At 35.3% G+C, this 25,879-nt stretch overlaps 1 protein-coding gene across 1 annotated transcript in view; it reads right to left on the reverse strand.

The window, feature by feature from the left end:
- Positions 1-25,879, reverse strand: part of CDC42BPA (CDC42 binding protein kinase alpha) — a 170,951-nt gene that overhangs the window by 17,308 nt on the left and 127,764 nt on the right. The window contains 20 exon segments of the mRNA XM_030446583.1: positions 1,084-1,172; positions 1,208-1,236; positions 2,560-2,683; positions 4,514-4,598; positions 6,160-6,257; positions 8,119-8,406; positions 8,409-8,471; positions 8,474-8,551; positions 8,554-8,607; positions 8,610-8,711; positions 9,566-9,628; positions 10,367-10,409; positions 10,411-10,584; positions 11,600-11,681; positions 12,552-12,691; positions 13,281-13,417; positions 14,125-14,230; positions 16,270-16,350; positions 17,127-17,246; positions 25,331-25,407. Coding sequence (XP_030302443.1) covers positions 1,084-1,172; positions 1,208-1,236; positions 2,560-2,683; positions 4,514-4,598; positions 6,160-6,257; positions 8,119-8,406; positions 8,409-8,471; positions 8,474-8,551; positions 8,554-8,607; positions 8,610-8,711; positions 9,566-9,628; positions 10,367-10,409; positions 10,411-10,584; positions 11,600-11,681; positions 12,552-12,691; positions 13,281-13,417; positions 14,125-14,230; positions 16,270-16,350; positions 17,127-17,246; positions 25,331-25,407 — 2,033 coding nt within the window.

A 25,879-nucleotide genomic window follows, 5' to 3' on the forward strand; every position in this document is an offset into this window, starting at 1 on the left:
GTAACAGAAAATTACCAGTTGCAGCAAAAATGAGCTAAAATGAGTATCTGGGAATCAGAGGTTATGCTTGCATGCTCGAGAAACTGCATGGCACATTTTGTTTTTCCAGTCTTACTGTTTTTGTAATCTGAAAATCCCAATTTCAATCCCATCTCCTTCCTGCTTTCTTCACAAACTCCAAGTAATAACAATGATCACTTTAGATAGCACTTCTGTACTAATGTCTGTGTCTAATGGTGGTGCTCATGTAATGTGTTTGGTATCATATAATTTGATCTTCCTTACAGCACTAATTAGAATCTTCTGAATCACACTGAGTGATCATGGACAAGTTTAGAAAATAGTATGAACACACAAACAAGATGCTCAAGGTAGTCTGAAGCAAGCTGTATGAGACTTTGCTATTAATAAAATATCAATTGGTCTTTAGCTCAAAAAAAATTTCAGTAACTTCCAGGTATTTCCCACGTAAGTTTTTGTGAAAATGAACATGTGTGTGGTTTATTACATGTTTTCTTTTTCTACTTTTCAACTTAAAAGGTTATGTTTTGGGTAGGAAGTTCTGTTTCATTGAGACTAGTTAATTTGGAGAGAAAATGAAAAACAGCATTGCTGGCATAGAAATTAATATGGGCACTGCACACTTTTAAACTGCTACAGTTCCACCATCTGAGGAAAAGTGGCTGCAAAAAGAGAGACTAAGTTGGACCTAAAGATGGGAAGAGAAAATGGAAACTGAACTACAGTTCAGGGAGGAAGGAATTTCTTTTTTCATTGTCACAAAGAACACAGGCCCAAATCTTAACTTTATCCCTTCATATGGGTCATATAAATTACCACCACACTGAGATGTCAACCTGCCTTCAAAAACAAGAGGTACCAGTACCCTCCTTCTCCCTTTGATGCTTAAGTGTTATCCACTTCTTTAAAATTTTATGCATCAGACCATGTTCAGCTCCATTTCCCTAGTTACACTGCTCCTCATACATAAATACTCTGAATACACATTTGAAATCATACTTATCCTTCTCTCACTTATTTGCGGCCTCTGTTGCAGTCTCTCTCATGTATTTTTGTACTTACCACTGGAAGGTCTTTGAGAATCTGTATACCATCTCCTGGACCCATATGTGCTATGTGGTTAAAATTAGTTGGGTTAGAAATTAATTTATTTCTCAAAAATTAGTTGGGTTAGAAATTAATTTATTTCTCATTTCTGGATCGCGTAGCATCTCCCTGAAAGAAAAATACTTTGTTCATGTATTTTGCTTGAGGTGAGGATTGGCACTTATAAAACATGTACAGCTTTGATTAGCAGGTACTTTTACATGTAAATTAACTATATAACCACATTAACAGTAATAAACCCTTGTTAGCAGCACTGGAATGGACAAGCCTCCATATTGAAGAGAGGGCAAGGGGGCAGAACAGAAGAATGCTGCTTGCATGCTAACAGCCCACACCTAAGTGGTTACTAACGTTCAGAGAATATAAAGCCATTAGGAGCTGATAAAAAGCTCTGTAAAATGAGTAAAAGCATTTGTGATTGATTAGAAAGTGGAAATGAAAAATATATACAAAATACGAAAACAGAATTAAAGTAATAATGCAACAACTTTGTTAGTCTGCGGTCAGAATTAAAAGATCTTCAAAAGGGCAAGGATACATTTCAGAACTCAGAATAAACTAAACTGCAAAAGACCAAACTGTGATCAGCTCAGAAAAGGCAAGGACGAGAACTGGAACTTTATCCCCACTCTACACAGCTATTACTTTTCTTAGAGCCAAAAAAAAAAAGGAAAGCTGGGAGCCAGCCATTGGAGGAAGACATTGGAAGTGAGATAACAGATACTCAGTTCTTGGTGTACAGTAGCAGGTCATCTTTAGAGAGTGATAGTAAATAGTAACATCCTATATGAACACTGTGAATAGTGCAGACCTATTTTTATTGCCATTTAGGAAAGCATTTGTGATCTGTTAAAGACTTCTATCCTTAAGTTCTATGTCCTCTGAAGAGGCAAGTTTTCTGAGATTTAAATAATAGTTATATAGTTAAATGTATAAATATAAAAAGTAGACACCTTGGAATCCTGAGAGTAGAATTCCCTTCAGAAAGAAAAGCAGAAACAGAGTCTGAAAAACAGAGTCTTAAACCATATTCATAGTATAGCAATACCTTTGCAAAGTGTTTATTATGGATCTCTATATACACAGCATACACGCACACCTGTGTACCTATATACAGTATGTAGAGAATGCATCCCAAATTACAGCTATTTTATGTAATTAATTTGAACTAATGAATACTTGCATATCCATCACATAACCATATCTAAACTGGTATTACGTAGTAGTAGTTGTGATGAGAGAAGCATCTGGATGTGGCACTCAGTGCCATGGTCTAGCAACCGCAACGGTGGTTCAAGGGTTGGACTTGATGATCGCTGAGGTCCCTTCCAACCCAGCCAATTCTGTGATTCTATGATTACACTGGCAGCAGTCACCGCCCTTCAGAGTCTACAGGAATGTGCAGAAGACAAGCACATGCTGAATACTGACCTCCTCTGCTGCATCCTCTCCTCCTCTGGTACTCTGAACGAATAGCGACGCTTATTGTTGATGTTTCGAACCATCTGCTTCCGGCTGTTATCTGATGTTTCAGGAACTACCAGCTCATCACCCTCTGAAAACAATATAAATATGATGATCCAGTAGACCACTTTGTTAGGTATTAATAGAATTTGAACTCAAAGACATTTTTTCCCTCTGCTCTTCTTAGTCTTGGACTCCACCCATCAAACCTGAAGAAATACTCTTTGATTTATGGGTTTTCTTGGTCACTATCTGCTCTGTTACATAGCTACAGACTTAACAGTTTCTTCATACAACAAACTGCCACAACTATGTTCTTAAAATACCACTGAATAATTCTTTCAAAGAAAAATATTTAGGTGGTCAGAGAAGGATCTCACTCCTCTCAAACTTTTCTTTGACAGTTCTCACTGAAAATAACTACAACAGCCTTGTTCTGCTAATGTTCTGGAAACTCAGAGCAAGATTCTTTTTGATTCATTTGCTGATCCAAAAAGACTATTTTTGAAAATGTTTGAAATGCTAATGTACTTTGGTGAAACTGTGGGAAAAGGGAAGAGTCTTTTCACATGTGTCGGTCTGGCCAAGGCATATTTAATAAAGACATGAAATGTAAAGCAGTTTTAACCATACAACAGAAGTGCTACTTTGAATGAATGGTGCAATTCCTGTTTTGTTTTACATACATGGAGACTCAATTACACTTCATAAACCTGAATTATACCCTGTGCCTACTACTCACTGCCGAAACTAGTTTTTGCATGGAACTGAAACCTCTTCTTTACTTAAACCTGAGATTTCATGAAATGTGGGATCTACTAAAAGTATCCTCAAGAAAAAACTTGCAGACTTTTGAAGAATATATACCTGTCAAACGTTTCTGGAAAACAGTGAGAAGTATTCAGGAGCAAAGCATCAGCCTTACTCACTTCTGATCCTATACTCTCTTTTTTTTTTTAGTCTTCTGATTATTTTGAAGGTTCAAGCTTCTATTAGACTTGAAAATTCTTACATGTGTATTGTCCACCTTATTGTTCCTCTCTACCATCATTCCTTCTTGCATTTGATTTTATAGCAATTTTAAATAAACACTGAAACACTGCCAACAGCAGTACATATGTTTGCCTGGAGTTGATTAATTTTCAATTTTTTAGGAAGAGTTGTTAGAAAATGTATAGCTTCTGATTATTAACAGAAGCTATTACATTACATTTATTAAAATCATAATTTAATAAATTTTAATAAATTTAATAAATATAATTTAATAAATATATTAAATATAATAATTACACTTATTAAAACAGCAGCACATAACCCTCTCCATCTAAGGAGGCTAAACAAAAAGCTAAGGAATTATTCAGGACAATGCTTATGTTATGGGTTCTAAAACAAAAAGAAGTAAAATTACTCTAGTCATTGTTACTAGTCTAGTTTAGCTACTACTCTAGTCTAAGTTTAGCTCTGAAGCTAAACTTTGGTTCACACTCATTATTGGGGTCTAACAACAAGTATGAATACATAATAATACTTTCTGATTCCTGGGAAGAGGTAGTTTAAGCTAAGTATCAATTTTAATTTCAATGTAGTACTGCCAAGATTAACAATTTAATCTGCATGTATTTTTAGACAGTGTTCTAGCAGTTGATCCCAGATTTGGAGGAGAAATCTAGTAGTTCTATTTTCTATTTCTAGTCTTCATTCAAGTTCAAAGACAAAGTCAAGGACAAAAAAAACCTGAAAGTAGTTGTCTAGCAGACATCACTGCAATCACTGTGGAACTATGAGCTTTGGCTTTCTTCCAAACTAAGAAGCAATTGTTTGTCTGGAGTGATTGCTTTCTACAATGCATAGACTCAAGCCAAAAAAAATGGTTCTCTGTAATAAAAAATTTGCATTATGAAAATGGCTTCTCTTTACTTACCTGCCATTTTGTTTTTGAAATATATTAATCTAACTGTCTCCAGGCCTAAAAGGTTTAGTGATCCTTCTGTATTTAAGGGTCGTACCTGAAACAAGGAAAATCAGTCCTTGTAATAATAATAATAACAACACCTCACATTTATAGTGCATCTTATTCTGAAAGCCCTAGGGTCCATTACCTTCATAAAACGAGCACTGTTATGAAGCCAAGCAGAGAGCAGAACGGTGTAACTGGCCTGCTCCACAGAGCTGTAGGCTGCAGAGAGCAGTGTGTGATTTCTCCAGTTACATACCCCTACTCTTCTCAAGAATAACAACTGTGAGTCATTAGAGCCATGAAGCAGAGTTAAAAACAATTTTAGATTTTAAACCCCAGTTACTTAAAGTACTTAAGTTACTTCAGTAACTTAAAAGACACAGGCTTAATACCATTCATCCTAGCATTTGAATAAATCATTCTGTTAGAAGTCTACTTGATGTAACAATGCAATTCTGCTTATTAGATGCACAAAGCAATAATCTCTGATTTTATTTGTCACAATTATCATGTCACAATTAAGCTTAGCAACGTGGTAAGGTATATACAGATTGCCAAAACGTACAGGTATTTGTGGTTTCCAGCTTCAAAATTAAAGAAGTATCCTACTCTTTAAAACTGTTGTTTTAGAAACTATTTTTCATAATAATTATAGTTTTTGAGATTCACAATTGTTGTTCACAATTATTGCTTGTTGAAAGTAGCTTAATTCACTAAATGGGCAGCCTTTAGCCAAACATTAATTAAAATACTAAATCACATTCTGCTGTGCAGGAAAAACATGCTCCAACTGCTTAATAGATCAAACTTTGGACATCAGAAAGAGTAGAAGAAATATCCTCTAAAAGGCTAGATTCTTTTTCTCTCCTTAAGATGGTTAATAGCTGAGCATCTTCATCTGCACCTGACATGTGGGAAAACTGATATGCAGAGAGATGGAATGACTAACACAAGACCACAGGGACAATTTCTTGTAGTTCTGTGCCATCAGAATGCCAATTACAGGATTTATGTTGACACTGTTGAAATCAGTCTGAACTATGGGGAAAAAACCACTCTTCTTCCTTCTTTCCAAATACAGGTGAACAAACACCTCCTAAATACCAAGAAAGTGTCAGTTTTCAAAAACAACTTCTTTCTGATAAGAGATCCAAACCTGACATCATCCTGGTTTTAGTATTTGTGCTGGCTGAATTAAAATGCTCTGTCTACAGTGTTCTGAAGCAGCAGAAGATAGATTTCTGAAGGTGTCTTTATTTATCTTCATATCTACAATCTTCTGGTAATAATACAGATGCAATCCATCCCCAGTGAATCCATATGCAAGCAGTACCAAGAAACTGCTCTCTACAATAGCATATAACATGCACATATGCCCCAGACTTGACTATTTGACTATCTAAAGCAGTGAAACCACACACCATATTTATTTCATTATTTTATATTTCAAACAAAGAGCACTGTTTTCTTGGCAGTAATTCTGCTTCCAGTTCAATTATATTTTTAAAAACTTTTCTAATGATAGCTCCTAATGTGCTTAAAAAGCTTGGTATGAGTGTAGCTATACAGAGTCTAAACATACACTATCCAATACTGAAAGAGCAAGTTACCTTTTTGAGAGGAATAGTCTGAATCCATTCCATGGAGTTCACATCGAAGATGTCAATTGCATTTTCACTGTACACAGAGAGGAATGGTGCATTGTAACCTGGGAGGAAATGATTAGGTAAAATGTCATGTGATTTTAGACAAGGCTCAGAATAGAAGTTTTATATTCAACCACATTTATTACCAAAAAAATCCCAACCCACAACACAACAATTATCTTTACAAAATGTGCTTCAGTTTAACAGTGACCAAGAAATTTATTCTGAAGGCAAACTTACCCCCAGTAAATCCTAAACCATCTGTGACTTTTAACTTTGTAGAACCAAAATAATTTTTGAAGGGATTAGAGATCATTCTGCCAAAAACTGATATGATTCAAAGTTTTTTCCTTAAAAAAGCCATATTTTTAATAGCAAGTATTTTGTAAATTATGTGGTCAGGAAATATATTGTTGTTATTTAATAACTATCATTTGAATGAACTGAGCTCTTAGTCTTTGGACTATGTATTAAATTAACATCAGTTGGAATTCAGAACCATGACACAGTCAAAAATATTAATTTTCTGTCTAGCTGTAATTCTCTTATTTTCTGGACTGTAAAGAGAATTATTGTGCTACTCATCTGGCACATTTCCCCAGGATAAAATTTGTTCCACTGCAACCACATTTAAAGGAGAATTCAGTATTTCAATGTAGGCAACAAGACTGCCATGGTTTGCCAAGACTAACATAAGCACCCAATTCATGCTTTAAAATACATCTTCATTATGAATTGAAATAATATCAAGTCCCCTAATTTAAGGCAATAAAAAACATTCACAAGCATCAATGACCAAAGCAGATGAACTACATGGGAAACCATATTTTTCAATCTGTCACAACATCTTTTGATTCCTTCATTCTCCGAGTCCACTGTAATAATTGCACTTTTGCTTGGAAACCTGAAGTGTATACAGAGCCTGTACAAGCTGTTCCTTACACATACAAAAAGGGCTTCACTTAAACAAGGTGAAACATTCCTCTCCTCTGCAGTGTGACTGTACTGCTGTTCCTGTGAGGTAAGAAGGCAGACCACTTTAAAAAACAATATAGGACTGCACTTGTTCACAGACATTCTGAGGACAAATTTAGCTAACCTTTATCTGCTTTCAGAAAGATATTAAAAAGGAAATAGCCACCACAGGGTATTTTCCACTCCAGCTGTCATGAAGATAAAACCCCAGCTTTGAAAAACTGTGAAATAACTGTTTATCACAGTTCTTGATGGAATCTTGAAAAATTGCCATATTTTTCCTTCGGCTTATGAAATACATTTTCTATATTGCTTCCCATACATTGCATTTCAGAAGGAAAGACGGAGATAGATGGGGAAAAAAACAAATACAGAAAACGATCAGAGTGTCCACAAAACCTGCTAAGGAAGAGAGAATGAAGAGGTACAGAAAAGAAGAAATTAAAAAAAACCCCACAAATATAAAACAACGACAAAAAAGTAGTATTACAGACTATCAGAGAAAAGCAAGTTCAGTTGCCAGATCCTGATGACTCTGAGTATCAAGTACAGTTGAATCACAATGCTGAGCATAAGTGTAATAAAATTTTAAGACTCTGAATAACAACAATAGAGTATGAGTGACAGTAAATGCATAAAGATCCCGTTAGCCTCTGCAGGATCCAAGTCTTTGGCTGTTTTAGAGATCAGCCCCTGTGTTTAGAAGTGGGTTATCAGAGTTAGAAATCCTGATGTGTGATTCCTATTTGCAACAGTATAGGTCAGTGATAGAAGTGTAAAAAAATAGTACAGTTTGATCAGGATTAAACCTCCTGACTAGATTTTAAATGCTGACAGCATTCATTTACTTGTCAGGTAATTATTCTGAACTTCAGTTCCTGTGGATATTAATAAAAGCAGTGACCACCTCAATTTATAGCAAATACACTGACACACACTGCAACTTACAGCAAGAAGATGGAGTTGCAGGCCACATCAATTCTTGTTGCCTGGATCTTCGGCCTTGGCAGTCAACATAAACTGCTACGCTGCTAAAACACAGCAGGTATTCTTTATTTGATATTTCGACTGCACAGATGGCATCAGTTGGCTGCTGTGAGATAAATGATAGTGTGTGGTCATCTGGATGAAGCAGACTGTAAGGACTGCCTTCTCCATGAAGAGGATATTTTAAGAAACCTGACTGGTAGCCCACACAAAGACGATCACTGAAGACTGACATCCACTGAACATTCCCTGAACTTGGATTTCTTTGATCTTTTTGTGACGTGTCTTACTCTGATTTAGTTCATAACAGAGACCTGCCTTTTCATAGCTACACAAAGGCATGTAAGAGCTCCGTGACGCACGTGTCCAGAAACTATTGACTGGCAGCCTTTGTCTCTGCCAGTTTATAAAACTCGGTCTCCCTTCCATCCAGGGCAGCAACAGGGAAAGCCGCACATGACGGTTCCGTCCTGAGATAACTGCAAATGAGCTGTTCACTTGGGAATAAACCTCAATCTGATGAACCTTCTTATTATCACCAACACGGATAATCTCTAAAAAACAAAAACCCCAAATACAAGTAAAATAATGTTGAAGTGTCAATTGATTAAAACATATGTATTTGTAAAGACAAATTATGAAGTCAAGCACAAGAAATCCCCTTTATTGCTTCCCAGCAATGCTAGGAAGTACGAAATCAAAAACTTGTATTTTTAAACAATACTAGAATGTGGCAATGCTGTGTAGACTTTGGCTTTTGTCATCAGAAAAACGGAGAAGCAGATCCAATGTTACTTTGGTATTCATTTAAAAAATCAGATTATAGCCACAAAAAAAGGAAAACCCTCCAAGAACTGAAGCATGCAATTAAACATGTTGCTTGGGCATCTGTCATTACATCTCTTTATAATACTGAAGTTTTGATTTCCCAATACAAGAAACAAGGTTACAGAAAAAATTGGGCCAGACTCCTTATTAAGGTGCACAGCAGAATAGGATACACTGGTCACAAATTGAACAGAAGAGGCTCCAATTGGATATATGAAGAAAGGTTTCTTTGTAAGAATAACTACACATTACAACAGGCAGCTGAGAGACACAGTGGAACCTCCATCCTTGCAGATGGAATCTGCTCTGAATTCCAGTACAGAGCCTGCTTCAAACAAGGGAACAAAACCTTCAACTGCATTCCAGATGCTACGACCCTTGATACTGGAAAGGATACCCAGAACTGAAAGCACACAGACCACTTTCTTGATGTTCAATATTCATATGGGGTTTGTCCAAGCTAAAAATGTAGTAAATTGACAAAAATGAAGGCAGAGAATATTGAAAGAGAAAAAAGGTTACAAAGTCACTTTCTGATTATAAATATTGAGGAAATTATTACCAGTTTCCTAAACCTTACCATCTTTGGTGACATGCACAACAAATAACCCTTCTTCATTCCCCAAAGCTATTCTTTCATGGTCTATGATATTAAGAAAGGGAAAAAAAAAAAAAAAAAAAAAAAAAGGTTATTTTCCTTTGAAAATATTTCTTCAACAATGGTTATAATTCTGATTGAGACGGATTTTCATTATCTTGACAAAAATAAATATAAAGCCAATCAACACATTCAATGTAACAAAAAGACATTGCTATCTGCCAAATATTATCAAATTATTAAAAAAGTCTTTCTCCTGTTAGTAAGAATAACATCAAACCCATAACTTTTAATAAATCAGAATACTCAAGTATACTACTGACTTTGAAATAACTGTAGTACCACATGAAAATAATCTGAGTTTAGTGTATTTCTATGCATTTGCATTTTAAATTACTATATTAAATTCTCTGCTTTTACATTTTTGCTCTGGAGCCACAAAGCAGTTTTTATAAAGTCAATCATTTACGTCAATTCTATAGCATGGATTTTCCCAGTTAAGGAATTAGGTTCAATGACTTAAAAAAGAGTAACACCAATTCTCAGTCAAAATTATTAATAATTATGAGTATGTTTGAACAAGGGGAATACTGGAATACCTTAAAGATCTGAAAAAGTATTGGGTAGTGAACTGCACTTCTTCCATGCATATATCCATACGGGATAAAACCACAACATATTACTCTCTATTCAGTAGATGACCAATTTAAATTCTTTTTGCAAAAAAATAAAGCATCCTTTTAGCATGCCTATTTTCTTAGACTTTTCTTATTTATTTCATACCTATGATTGCTGCTGATTGTGTTGTTTTGATGAGGGGTAAGGTGGCTGTCATAAGCTTCTTTGGGAACATAGACTGAGCGGTCTTTGAGTTTGTTCTTCTTCAAGATCCTAATGCAATTCATTCAGTGCTCCACCCACTTGCTTTTTTCATTCTCACCATCTGCTAGAATCAGGATTGAACACTTACTATTGGATGCAGAGAGCTGGGAAGCTGTAACCCTGGAAAATTTTAAAATGAGTGGTTAGTCATAAGTGGTAAAAAATTTCATCATGATAATTTTACACAAGAAGTAATCAGATGCCTGTCAGTGCCCTTTTAATTTAGCTGTCAGAAGTAAGAATTAAAAAATTTATCCTTAGTTAGCAGAAAACACAATCTCAATTGAGAACCCACAGGAAAAAAAATCTGTAGATGTGAAATAACTGAGCAAAAAACAGAGAAAAAATTTGGCTTAATTTATAAATGCATTTGTAGTTATTCTAAAACTCAGAAATGTCTGCCTAAGTAAGGTAGTCATCTATTTCTCACAGCATTTTCCAATGAAAAGTATTTCTTCCTAAGTATTCTGTATTTTTTTAAGACCAATAATTTTCATTAAATATTTAATGCAGTAGGAACGGTCTTTATGGAAGAATAGACCTATAATATTTTTCATTTATTTTGTACAGCTACTAAAGATAAATAGGAAGCCTCTTTTGTAGGTTATGTGCTCTCCACATGCAGTGATGAGCAGTATGAAACCTTGTGAAAACAAAGACTGACATACAGTTGTAAAGTAAAGAAATGGTAAGAGAATTAACAAGACACCAATGAATATTTATTGAGGTTAAAGTTTCAATAGAATAGCTAGTAGAAATAAGAATATCAGAAAAAAGCCAAAGACAGGAAAATCTTTGATAGCAAATATAGACTTAATTTTTAAGAGCATTTTACACTAGATTTCTACACTGACTACTTGATGAATGGGAGCTTTTTAGATATCAAATATATGCCTTAATGTGAAGGTTAAAAAAATAAAACTCGGGTAAAGGGGAGGCAAGAGCTTGTCCAAATGTACCAGTGCTATTTTTACCATGAAAATGATATACGGACAAATCCTTATACATTGCTGCCGCTGCCATGGATACTAAACAGCCAGAACTTGCAAATGAAATAAAACCCTAGGAAGCTGTCAGTGAATGCACACTGTATGTCACACCATGAAAGCCTGTATTTCAAGACACAATACTTACTCTAAAGATACACGGGATATCTTTTCGATTTGCATGGATAACATCCGACGCCAAGACAGAGCTCACTGAGAATTCTTCATCCCTTATGGAGACCACAAATATAATTGGAAAAAAGTTAAAGAGTAAGATACATAGGTTTGTTTTCACTTGTATTTCCATAGTACCAATAGTCTTGTTTTGTGAAGGATGCAAAAAGACAGTACTGAGATCTAATCTTTTTTAATTACCCTTTGCTCTTTTAAACTGGAGATGAAACTCACAAATGCAATGTTGCATGATGAATTCCTCATAAACTCTGATGGAGATAAATCTATTCTGTTTTTTGTCTGTTTAAATTAAATTTTTTTTAAAAAATAAAAATAATCACACTTAAAAATAAGCCTGGACCAAGAACATCTCTCCAACTCTTTCATAAAAACCCAAACTTGCTCAAAGCAACTAGTTACAAATGTCTGAGACTTCAGGATAAACTAGCCTTGTTCAGAGATAACCTTCACTAAGATGGTTAGGTAAATGCTCTCAGCTTTCAATGAAGTTCATGGCATTTCAGAAATATGGAACACAGTGGGAACGAACTATTTATCTCTTTTGAATATGAAGTTGTATTAGTTTCATCCTATAACAAAGTTTTACCTGTCTTAGAAAACTCTATTCATAAACTCTAGAAAGAGTGGATTTTTCTTTATTCATTCCAGATCATCTACACAGCTGAACAGATGCATTTTGGCACATGTTGTGGCAATGAAAGTCTATATTGCTGCATATGAACACACAGTGTTGTTCGGCCTAACTGCAAATATGGCTTTTTTTATAGAAAATTAGAGCCTCTAAACATGGATTGCAGCATTTCATAAAAGCTCTGGATCTTGCTTACTGATTTCACAAAAAGGAGAAGCAGAAAAAAAATACCCACTATGCCTGAAAATCTCCCATCCAGTACCATAGAGCTTACCTCATGTCTATAACCTGACTCACTACCACGCTGGGCTGGGATGCCTTGCCTTCTGCTACATCATATAGGAAGAGTTTAAAATCGCAGATCACTGCCAGAGCTCTCTGCCAACCTTTCTTTACACCAGCTGGTTTTGGTACCTTTAAAAAAATAAATTCTGATGAGCTCCCTGTAAGTTTGCATGCAATCAAAAAGCAAACAATACAGAAATAATTCTCTCATCTAGACTGACAAGCTTTTATTCAGTGGTAACATCAAGCAACATAAGCAATAGCACAAGTGCTGTCATTCAAAGCTATGATTATAAATATAGAGAAACTCATCTCTAACCGGTCTACAGGAATATGGCCAAACCTATGCCAAGTAATTTTTTTAGGATTTATGTACAAGTATTCATGCCAATGACCCTAGAGAGTACTACCCTCAAAACAAAGACTGAAAAACTCAGAGGTCCTGAAGAATGATCTCATCTCTGGAGACAAACTATTCTCTCCTCTCTAGAGATGAACTATTCAAGATGAACCCAAAGCACAATGGCTGACAGAGATGGAGAGAAAATTTGTGTTGAAAATGCTGAGTCACTTTGTGAAAATTCAGGTCTTAATTTCCAAACTGTTACCTTAAGGTATACTTGCATCCATCCCCCTTGATGCCCAGTTAGTTTAATGCTAGCTCTGGAAAACAGCAAATTTAATATAAGTGCCCCAAAAGCTCCTACTTGATGCTTACTCGGACATGTCCTTCATAAGCTGTTCCTATGCCTTTCTGCGGATCTATTCCCAAAGGTCCCTTAGTTTGTTCAGGAGGGATTGGACATACAGCAGGAGCCTTGTCTGCACAGGTCACGTGGCAAGAGAATCCACATACTTGTGAGGAAGAGAAGAAGCAAAAAGATTTGATGGTTATCTCTTGTGTAATGTAAAAGCTATGACAATGACATTTATAAAGGAATTGTCTATTTCTGATCAAGAATTGAAAAGTTTCATTAAACTTCGCCACACTGAGTCAGAAGAGTAAGCCTGTGCACAGCAGCAGTTCATGCTTTTATCTGCTCTAAATTCTGATGTGTATGAACACACAGTCTGGTTTCATCCAGGTAAGAAAGAGAAGCTCATACTGGGATAATCTCAATTATTTCCTCTAGGCCCAACTCTTCCAGTAAACAAAAAGCTGGAAACTCATCTAAACAGTAAGTGTCATTCTGTGTATACAAAATCCTAGAATAAATTAGTCCTGGAAAGAAAAAAAAAAAATCAGTACTCAGTGGCAAAGTTGTCTTTAATACGTGCCCTGAATTAAGAGAGCAAAATTGCTATCAGCACACTTGACCTGACTGTGGACCCCTACTGCTGTTTGAAGTAAACTGAACTAAACTCTTCCACCAACAACTGGATTAAGTATGTCCCTAGATTACTAGAAATCTGTGTTTTAAAACATTCGCCATGTTTGTCCAAGAATATATTCTGTTATTCAAAATATGACCAGAAGATGCCTACATTATCACACCACACTTACTGTGCCATTTTCATCTATAAGAACTTGAGTTCACACTTCTGGTTTTGCAGATTCTTACCTTCACATGTACAGCCCTGTCGTATTAACCCAACCATCAGAGATGTGCACTGATTGCATTTTGTTGGTGTATTAAATGATTTCACTACAAACTGATGGGCTTTAGGCTGTGAAACAAGCAGACAAGGATGTTAATACCTGTAACACTTCTGAAGAACAAGCATTTTTTCACAGGCATATAAACACATAGGTGCATTAAAAAAGGTAACTTAGTTGTGTTTGCTGATATGAGATCTGAGTTCCTAACAAATGGGCTGAAAAATATTCCTTATCATACATCTTAGTGATCATTTAAACCATCCTGTGTAAACAAAACCATGGGATCTGGACCTTGTCTCCCAGTACGAGTTTGCCTTTGCTGCAGATAGGAAAGTTGCCAAAATTACTGCATTACACACCAGAAGCTAAGCGTGTGTATATTATGTATGTGCTTGGTGCACAGCTGACAGCCAGCATTTCCTACACTGCCAATTTGATGTTCCTATGGAAGGAAATGTTGCCTTAATTTAAAACAAAATATCAATTTTTTTTCAAAACTCTAATTTTTATGCCAGAAAGCACGAAAAAGTTCAGTTTTATGGTGTTAGGCAATTTCATATAGGCAATTTCACATAGGCAATTTCAGAAAACCCAATTTAAAAAGAAGAGTACAGATGAAGTTCATTTTGAAAGATCCTCTCTTCATGATCACTCTCTTCCTGTTAGTTAGAAAATAAAGTATTTTAATTATTTCTCTCCCCTCAAAGATGGCATATCTATATTCTACGATATCAAAGGTAAAATTACTATGTAATGTGGTTGTATGATTCACAAAAGGCCTTATATAAAATCCCTTAAGCTGCTTTGCTTTTCTGAAAAATAAAATCCCAACGGATGGAGAAAGGAGACAACATAGGGTGAATGCAAAAGCTGTTCAAACAACCTGGATAACGTATGTGATATGAAATAAGACAATTTTTGCAAACAACTTCAATGGGTAGGTATATTAAAATTTTATTCACTTTTCTGTTTTTCATAGCGTATCACACCTAAAGGCTCAAACTTCATCTGTATTAAAGACAGCTTTACAGTTACAAAGGAAGTTTCCTGTATACAAATGAATATCTTGTTTTGAAACTTGCAGGAAAATACTTAGCTTTAAAAACTGATGCAGTCATAAGGCAAGGAGGTTCTTTAGGGAACATAATAGATTAGAAAGCAAATCATTACTTTCTTAGCAAAATATTTGCAAAAATGAAATTACATGCACATACAGTATTTTTTCAAATTGATCTGCTAAAATGTTGCCATGTTCAAACTTTCCCTTACACAAATGAAGCTTTGCTATTTTGCAATTAAAGCAGACAACTAGATCTATCAGAAGGATGTACTTTGTGGATTAATTGCAGAAAACTGTCCAAATTTTTAACTTAGAGAAGTTTTCTAAGTCATGGAGGCACTTCTGAAACTTTCATGAGGAATTTTTTCTTCTAATAGCTTCTATCTTCTTCCTCACTTGCTTGAATATACATAATTCATGGTGATTTATCATACACTGACTGGATCATTTGGCCAATGGCACATTAATGTCACCAACAGACATAAAATCAGTATTTATGCAAGTAAAAATCCAGAAGATGGGAAAAAAAGGAATTCCTTCTCTCAGCTCAGTGCAGCAGTGCTGGCTGTAGTGCTCACTCTCCTTTGCTTATAAAAAATGCAATTCTGCATTTTCATTTTAGACTTACTCTGCCTTTTCTCAAAAATAAGCATCTAATTAGTACAGAGATACCTTAATGCAGGACTGGCCCACAGTTGCATTAGTTATGTTGTATGCAGGTTGGGCAGACAGCTGCTGGAAAACACCTTCTGGGAAGTCTCTTTTCATTTGTCCTGGCTCATTTAGTTTTTGTCCATTTAGTTTTGTCCAAACTACTGTTTTTCCTATAATCAAATGCCTCTGTGCTGCTACAGAAGAATGCCTACTACACCACATAATGTAAGAATGAGAGGCTTTACATTTTAGAAAATAAGCAGCTTACATAAAAACAACCCTCTAGCAGTTGTGGTAAGATTACTGTGATAAATATTTCTCCTGAAGATGTTGCCCAGGAGTTATATTTTTTTCTCCTTACTATATAAAAAGTGTGAATGCTTGAGTGAATACCTTTGGTGCAGAGAGTCCAGATCCAATATATGCTGTCCTCATGGATGGTATGTGAATCGAACGAGGCGGATGATCTGTAACCTAAATATTGTCACCAAAGGATCAATAAGACATCAAATACACACTATCAAAGATAGATTCCGTAAATTACAACACTATTATATTCCACCAACCCCATCCTCAAACATAAAAGCAATGGAACCAAACCAACTTTGGAAAATGATCTTGGGAAAAGACTCAAAAAACCAAAATTATTTCTCAGCAAAATGTGAAAGATTCATTCCTTAAATATCAAAAGTAACTTCGTATTATCCTAAACATTTAGCTGAGTCTTTCCTATTGTAAAATAATCATAGTTTTTGGTGGTGGTGGTGGTGGCTTTTTGCTTTGTTTTGTTTGGGGGTCTTTTTCGGGGGGTGGGGTGTTTGGGTTTTTTGTTTGTTTGTGTGTGTGCAGTTTTTTTGGGGTGTTTTTTTGACAGGGAAAGGAGATCCATTATTACAGTTGCAGAGCCTGCTTAATATTGACAACACTTTCAGAAGGACTCCAAAAATGCTCTTATAAACTACAGGATGACATTAAACTTGTGCAAGCATTTCTTGAACATTTGTGACTGAGAGTTTGTTATGAAGAGAGACTTTATCTAATAATTGATTCAGCATCCCATATCAACTAACTGTAGTGGAAGGAAATACAACATTCCTCAAAATACAGTTCAATGATTGCAAGGTCCTAAGTAGTCTCTCTGCAGAGCAGTGAGCTTTTTTCTCAGCAAGAGGATTTGCACTAGCAACTTTTATATGACTGAAACTGACACATCTAAAAAAACAGATTAAAATTTGTCAACACTGAAGTACCTCAATAGGTTCAATCTCACTAGCTGTAGAAGGAGACCTTGATCTTGAACGGAGGTGAGATTTGATATCTTCATCCCGTGGTGGGGTATTAGACAATGTAAAATTCTCAACTGAGTCAATCTAGGAGAACAATTCAAGAGAAAAGAAAATAAATATCAAATATAAAAAGATTTCTTGACTCTTACCAAAATAAGATATGGCAGCAGTAGAATTCCTAAGAGAGAACTGAGAGGATAAAAATTCAGTGTAAGCAGCTTCCCAATTAAGGCACCAAAATGCAATGAAAGGAATTGAATGTGAATACACAAAGGCTTCTGATGAGAGGTGATCACATGCATAAGAGCTGCTAGTTGCAGGCCTGACAAACAACTGAAGAGGCTTGTAATTCAGCATTTTTCAATGGTGAATATTTTCTTAACACTTTTGGGTTTTTCCACTAGCAGCAGTAGTTTGTTAGAAGTGAATTCCCATATAGCCTATGTAAATCACTGCAAACATATTTAGAAGAAGGTAATGAGAAAAGGCAGAGCAAACAGCGCATTTCCTTAGGTTAGTTTTAATTATATTCAGAGAGGGATTGTTTTGTTCCACAGCTGAACTAAAAAAACATCTTTATGAGGTAGATTCTCCAGTGGACTACTTTCCTAGTCCTTGATACACAACAAAACTAAGCCAAACACAGAACAACGCTGAACAAGACATACAGGAATGATCAGGCACCTTGGATAACAAGTAAACTTTTATCAGTGGAAAACCATAAATACAGTATTCTTCCTTGAAAACAAGACATCTCCACATCAAAAATTTCTATGTAATTTTAATCTTTTTTTTTTTTTTTTTAAATTGAAGTGAGATGAGTATGCTTTTATCTACTAAGAATAACATTAAAAACTGGAGACCTGCAGAAGACTCCATTGCATGGCTGGCTTTTTCTGAGCAATACTGTCATCAGTTCCCCATTCCTAAGGACTTGGCTAGCTTGCACGAAAACTAAAATATGTAGTAATGTTTACAGAAAGCATTTGAACATTCAACATCATGAAATGATGCCACTGACATCATACTAAGAACTCAACAAACTTTACTGCTTTTTGGGAATAAAATACGTTGGCAAGCCAGTATTTTACATGCATATCCACTCCTGTTCTCCAGAAATTCTCTTCTGGTGGTAAACAGGTGTAGCTGTAGTTTTTTCTTTTTCTTCCTTTTTTACTTGTTTAATTCTTTTTTAACAGTAGTGAGTTAAGTTTGATGGCTTCTGGTTTTATCATAGCCTTCAAAAAATTTACCTGGTCAAGAATGATCATCATCTTAATTAACTCAGGTATTTTAAGATGCCTGCAAGTATTGCTGTAATTAAAACAAGAAATTCTTAAACTGGGATATAGCTGTTTTCTACAGATAGACCAAGTGTTTAGAGCATTGAGGCAAAAACTAGCAGTAAGCATTTTGTGCTCAGATTTACCTGAAGCAAATGTTTCATGTATTTCAATTATTTTAAACTGTTTTAAAAATTGATTCTAAGAATATGATAACTTGGAGTCCACACAAAGACTGTTTAATCTTGAAAAATTCTATCTTCTTGAAAGTGTTATTAAAAAATAAGTCACACTGTGAGTAAGTACAGGCCAATTTTTCATAGGAAGAAACAGATACTCTTTTTCTTCTGCAAGTTAAACTCAGAGATCTACTCTATCATTTTATAAGCATTTACAGATACTCCAGAGCAATGCTCTTTCAAAGTGGCATTTGCCTGCCAAAAAATTCTCATGATGACTCCTAAAAAATTTTGTATAAGCATAATACAAATAATTGAAATTTTCTGGAATGTGCTACAAAGCCTTGGTGATTGAAGTCAACTACTGAACCAGTAACAAATGTATTTTTAGTGTATGTTTATGAACATAAAAAGACTGCAAAACACAGAGAACCTGATTTACCATTATAGAATTTGAAGGAAATTTAATCACCACCTTTACTGCAGAAACAAGGCCTTAAGCTATTCTGCTGCAGTATTCTCCAGGTTCCTTGCTTTAATGAGAACTAATTACAAAAGCAAGCTGGCTCAAATATAGCCAAATCTTTACGTGGACTGTATTAGTGCCATTCAAATTACTTTTTAAAGTAATCCACTGTATTATCAAAAGCATATTTCAATATTTTATATCAAATTTTAATAACCTTGTCATCTTCCACAGTACTTTGCTTAGTTCTCTCCACAGTGTCACCTGCACAGGTTTGAGCCAAAGCCAGCCAGTGTATGAACACATCTCAAGGAGAGATGAACTTGAAACCACAGCCAAAAAACCCAAGCAGCTACTGTAAGCTTACCTAAGGCAATAACTGGTGTGCTTTGAACTGCATAGGTATGATCATTATTAGAGCTGTTGGATATCACTGCTTATTTATTTGAAATTAACTATAAACTCTTTGCATGCTGCCCTACTCCTATCATCCTATGTGTACAAAAGAAACAAAAGTGACAGTGTAAGTTTAAAGTGGACACAGCATACCTGGCACCAATTTAGTCTGACAAGGCTTTGATAACACTATGTTTAAAAATCTACCTTAATTTTTGAAACTCAATAGAGCACTCCAGTTAACAGACTAGAAGAGATCCAACTTTTTTCCTTGTATGAACTTTTCCTTCCTTACTTCATGCTTCCTTTTACTCAGTCCCCCACTTCCCATTTGTTTACCTTGCTACCACAGTATTTTCTATCCCTTGCTACAACAGGCCTCCCAAATACCAAACTCTTCTGCCTTCTACAGGCAATTCCCTCACTCAACACACGGCTCTGCTAAGGGCAAGGAAACCAACAGGCCCTCATCTGACATCTGCTCATCTTCCCAACCTGCACCTCCCTGATTAGCTTTCACAGAGAATCTTCATATTGAAAAGCAAAAATATCCTAAGCATCTTCTCCATGTTACTGTGACATCCTGCTCATAGAATTAGCAAATAAATACTCTGAAAGCTTTTACCCCACAGCTGTAAAACAGCAAAAAAGCAGAGCAGCAGAAGCAAACGGCAGCAGCAGCACAAGACATGCAGTGAGGTAAATACAAAATCCATACATTAAACAAAGGCATGTACACAACAGGCAAAAAACAAAAGGCCATAGAGATTAGGACAGCCTCTTACACGTCTGCCTTTGTTAGCTGGAATACAGGAAGGAGAGCGCTTTAACAAAGAAAGGAGGAGAATATGTTACAAAACCAAACACTGACACATGCATAAGCTCAGAATTGATCACTCTGTATCTCCAGAGGTGGTGTTTAGAGACACACAAACATGTTTGCTTTCACAAGTACTTTGAAAATGAGGTATTGCGGGGCAAAAAGAAAAAAAGGAACAGTTATTTTAAAGTCTGTAGTTTTATACCAGACAATAGCAGTGAGACTGCAGACTGTGTTACACTAATATGCATAATTTGTAGTTAGCATCTGTGTATTTTAAACAAAATTAATAAAACAGTATCTTGGAGGTGCAATATGTCCAATTTAAAGTATCCTTAAGAACCAGAATCATTCTAAACTTGATAATGAAGGTCCAAGTAGAGTCAGGGCTATCACCACACAATACTACGGTACATTCTGTTTAGTATTCAATAATAAGAATTCAGAATGTGACTTATTCTGTGGATATTTACAAAGTTCAGTATTGCTTAGTCAAATCAAAGCCCATGGAGCCTGCCTGTGAGAACCGATTGCAGCTGGATTTAAGAAATCTAATTTTCATTTGCAATGTGTTCATAATAGGGGAAAAATAGTATTTTCTAATAAGTGAGGATAATAATTTTGTGAAGGGAAAATGGAATATATATTAAATGATCACAAATTCATCTTTAAATTAAACAAGTTGAGTGCTTCTAGTAGCTACTGAGATACAGAACAAAACATTTGTCAAAAAACCCCAACATTTCTGTTACCATGCACTTCTAGTAAACACAGGAGACTTAACACCTAGGGCATGTTACTCAGAAACAGCATGAAACAGACAGGTGAAACAACAACACAGGTTTAGAAATTATGTTATTAAAAAAAATATTAGTCACTGGGGGTGACTTTCCCCCCCATCAAAATCAGAAACAAGGCCCAGCAGAACCCATTCGTACTCCCCTTTGCACCTTCCCACATGCATAGGAAGGATCATAGGACTTGTGAGCTGCTGCAGCTACGAGAGTTTAGGCACCAGTTCTGCCAGCCTGACCAAGTATCTTTCTGCAAATGTGAGGAGGAATACCTGGAACCAACAGAGACTGCTACTAATCCAAATAGTGAACATGTAGACATTTCACTTGGGGACATGGCTTAATGGGGATGGTGGTGTTGGACTGACGGTTTTACTTGATTTATAGGTCTTTTCCAACTTTAGTGATTCTATGATCTATTTTTACTTCCCTCCGGAAGACACTGCAAAGGCACTCAGTGCCTCATTGAAACAATTAGAATTATCAGAGTGCCACAAACAATTGTCAGACATGCAATGCATACTCACACTAGCAAACTCCAAATGTAACCGGTAGGCCAAACTCAGTGCTAGTTACACATCTCTCTGTTAAACAGACTTTGGAGACCTCACAAAAAGTGCTATGTCACTGCAACTTCACATTACTTCACCTTTGTCATTCCAAGCACAGAGGCTGGAGAAGCAATATATGCCATCAGTAATACTTACTTAGGGTTCTTGAAAACCATGCAATATTGTAACACTGCATAAGGCTGACCTCAGCACTTCTAATTTTTCCTTGCTCTTTGAAAGAAAACCCACACAATTCTCAGGTTTGACTGAGTGAGCACAGTTTAATTCTTCTTTAAATCCTACGAAATACACTGCCTTTAAGGTAACTACTGTCAAAAAGACATTGGAAAGGGAATGGAAGTCACATTCATCAGGGAGAGGTTTTTTAATACCCTTATTTTCATTTAAATCTACCTAGTACATAGCTATTGAACCAACTTAATAAGTTAAAACATATATAAACATTTTGATAATTCAGAGGCTATATATAATGAATGAATCGTGGTATGAACAAATCCTGTACTTGTGCAATAAATGAAAGATGCAGAACTGATTTTAAGCACTACTTGATTACATCACCGCTCCATGGATCTCAGCTTTATTTCTCTTTCTAATAAAGACAGTTAACAAGTCATGTATTTATCTACAAGGTACTCTTCCTATCTTTGAACAGACAGCTCCCTTCCTTTGCAGTTTGGCCAGATGAGAAACAATCTGCCCTGGTGTAAAAATGACATTAGAGCCTGTCCAGGCCAGGCCAGAAATTTACTTCTGCCCAATGCAACTGGGGAAAAAAACCTGCTCCTGTTGGAGTCTGACTGAAGATATAAAAAGAGAAGTTTGATTTTAAGTGTATGAAGTCATTCACTTGTAACAATGTACAGATTAATACCTGGAGTTTTACTAAAGGCTAAAAGATGGATATGTGAAAGGATTTGAACCAGGTAGACAAAGCAAGAAGAATGTCTTAGAGAATGTATGGCAACAGCTGGGAATTATTCACTTATACAGTTAAAAAAATGTGATTTTGTCAAAATGCTTGTGAAAAAAATGTTCTCCTCTTTAACAAAAACAAACAAACAAACCCACAACCCAAACAGAAAGACCAGCAAACAACAAAACCCATGAAAAATTCAACAATATACACAAAATAAAGTATTGATGCAATTCAAAACTAACTATATGGCAACCAGGAAAACTTTCTTGTCCTAAGCTTCCCCTTGCAAAATAGAACATAATCAGCTACTCTGCCACATACGTACTTTACTTCTCTTTTAACATCTTTTAGGAGAGAGTATTAAGATATTTTTAAAGGTAACTTTCTATGAAAGAACCTGCTCACACAAACTATGTTGCCCAATCCTGAGGCAACATGGAGAACCCTCATTTAATCGAAATAAAGGATACAGATATTACACATTTAATGTAGAGTTAACATTACAGGCAAGTGTACTCTGACTTTTTCCATGTATGAAAATTCCAACAATATCAGCAAGATAAGTATATGCTATATAAAAATGCAGACTAATACTTCTACTATGGTAATACAGATGTACCTTCAGGTTTTATACATACACACAAGCTCTATACATGATTATTGAAAAAAGCATCTAGAAGAAAAACATTCTTTCTGAGTTTGTGAAAGGAAAAGCAATCGGTAAAACCTGCCCACAAACTACATCCTCTTTGTTACATCCTTTGCAGCACTAATTTTAGAATAAAATTATATCACATATTAATACAAATTGAATTACACAATTTTAAATACATATGTGTAATTATATGTGTAAGTGTACACACACATACACAAGCACACAGAGACATACACAATACACTTACAGGGATAATGGATGGTTCTCTACCATGGATGCATAGTACATACTTTGATTTTAAAAAACTTAGTATGATTTAGTTTCATGTCCCTACTTCTTCAGTTCGGAAGAAATACAATGCAGTCAATTTTCAGCTTTATCTCAACTCCTTTAGTATGCAATTGATTAGTATAAATACTTAAACAATGTCCTGAGAGAAAAACAGCATCTCAAATGGAAACAAAAAGTCATAAATTTAATTTAGTTACAACAAAAGTGACTTCTTACAATACAGACTAGATAAGAACCAATATTTTATTTTAAAAAACAAATTATCTGCTTGCAAGGAAAATGTTTTCATTGAAGTGATGAAGCCTTTGGAAACAGTTAATACTGAAGCAGTAAAATGAAGAAATAAAACTATATTAAATAAACATGCTAGTGATTTTGGAAGCATTTATCACAGGCCAGATCTGTAGATAAGGCCCAAAAGCAGCTTCTCCCCATTAGAAAAACCTCTTCCAATTCACAGTTCTTCACCTGCACCTAAAGAAAAACATTTACTTTAAAAACAAACATCTATCTCTATACTATATTCCTATTATAGAAATATTCTGCTCTCCATTGCACTTGCAGATTTTTAAATTGACTGCATTATTTTTTTAATATTCCAAATCAACTGATCTCTTGTTGAGGGTTCTACTGTTTTAAAGTCGAAGACTTATATCATCCATAAAATCAACCTATGAGGATGAAGAGGAGGAAAAGGAATCCTATTTTAATGAAAACAGCAGTAAAAAGAAGAGAAAGACATGGATGAAGAAAACTGTTCAGTATAAATAAAAGTACAAAAATAAAGAACTGTAAATAACCAGGGCCAGTAAGTTACCACAATAAGTTTTCATTAATTGCTTTTTATAGACAATTTATCAACAAAGCACATGTTAAACCTAGTGTTCTTGCAGCATTTAAAATATAAAGTAATATTTCTAAACTCAATCAAGATTTTTCTATTTAAAGTAATTTATAAGATATGAAATTAAAAAGGAAATTAAAAAATACTAATTGTGAGGACAAAAAAATGAATTAATGAATATACAATGAAAAGAAAGTAATTTTTGAAACATCAGTAACATCAGGGATTATGCTCTTTCATAGCTAAACATGGTGACCTCATATATGCATCAGGAAAAAAATGGGTAAATTTTTGACCAATGTATAAAGGTAGTGCTCATCTGAATTCAGGATAACCAATATTTCACCACAGCTGTTCATTAAAGGAAATATGATGCACTGCTTACTGTTGATTAAAAAAGGAGGAGATTAACACAACTTTTGTGTTCCAGGTTATCTTCCTAAACTGGCCTTTTGTCTAAAACTGGCAAAGGAATTGAACAGAATTATTCTTAAGTACATAGAATCTGAGGAGAGGAAATGAACAGTAACTTTCTGAATTTTAAATACCTGTGTAAAATGAACAGAGGATGAAAATAACCTAATAAATATACAGAGAAAAAGACTTCATGGAATATATTCAAGGGTTATTTATGTATTATCTCTCATTTTTACCAAACCAGCATTTGCATTACTTAGCATTTTTCTGAACACAAACTAACACCGTTTGAACAACTTAGCTTTTCGTGTCCACTACAGGAAATTACAAGATTTGGGAGAGAATTGACTGATTATTAGTGTTCAAGAGTAGACAGACAGCACTATAAATGGCAAACAATTCTCACATATTATTATACATAAAGGGGGCAAAATGATTCAAACACAGTATCAAACTCCCATCAAACATGCATATAAACTGCATATGGCAGCAGTGGTTCCCCTGAGGAACAGAGAGAACAATTGTATACACTTACTTCAAATTGATCCAGAGCAGAGGTAGGCGCATTCAAAAATGCCAAGAAAGAATTCTGTGAGTCTTGGTGCTTCACACCTAGAAAACAGCAGCAGGTTTTTAAGCTACAGAAAAATGACCTTTCTGTGGAGGACCTTTGCCTTTCTGAATCAGGTTTGGGTACCCATCTGAACCACTTACATTTTTTAAATGAGTTGTCACATTTAGCCTATATTCCAGCATAAAACATTTTTTAAAAGACACATTTATACACTATGCAAGCAGTGTATGTTTAATTAACCTTTTCCAAGCAATGATGTGTGTGGTGTGAATTCAACATGAAAACATACTGCATGTACATGCAGAAGGCAGAGGTTTCTAACGTGCTTATGTCCATTTACAACATGCATGGCATAACATACAGGTACAGTCAATAACCCTGCTCTAGTCCCACACTAGACAGCTGTGACAAGACAGCTTCAGCACACAGCGAGGTTTCACAAGAACATACAGAACAGGCTGCTTGGGGAACACACTGCATTTCCAAATAATATGGGTCCCTTGACCCATG

The sequence above is a fragment of the Calypte anna genome, chromosome 3 (genome assembly GCF_003957555.1).
Source record: "Calypte anna isolate BGI_N300 chromosome 3, bCalAnn1_v1.p, whole genome shotgun sequence".
NCBI classification, from domain to species: domain Eukaryota; kingdom Metazoa; phylum Chordata; class Aves; order Apodiformes; family Trochilidae; genus Calypte; species Calypte anna.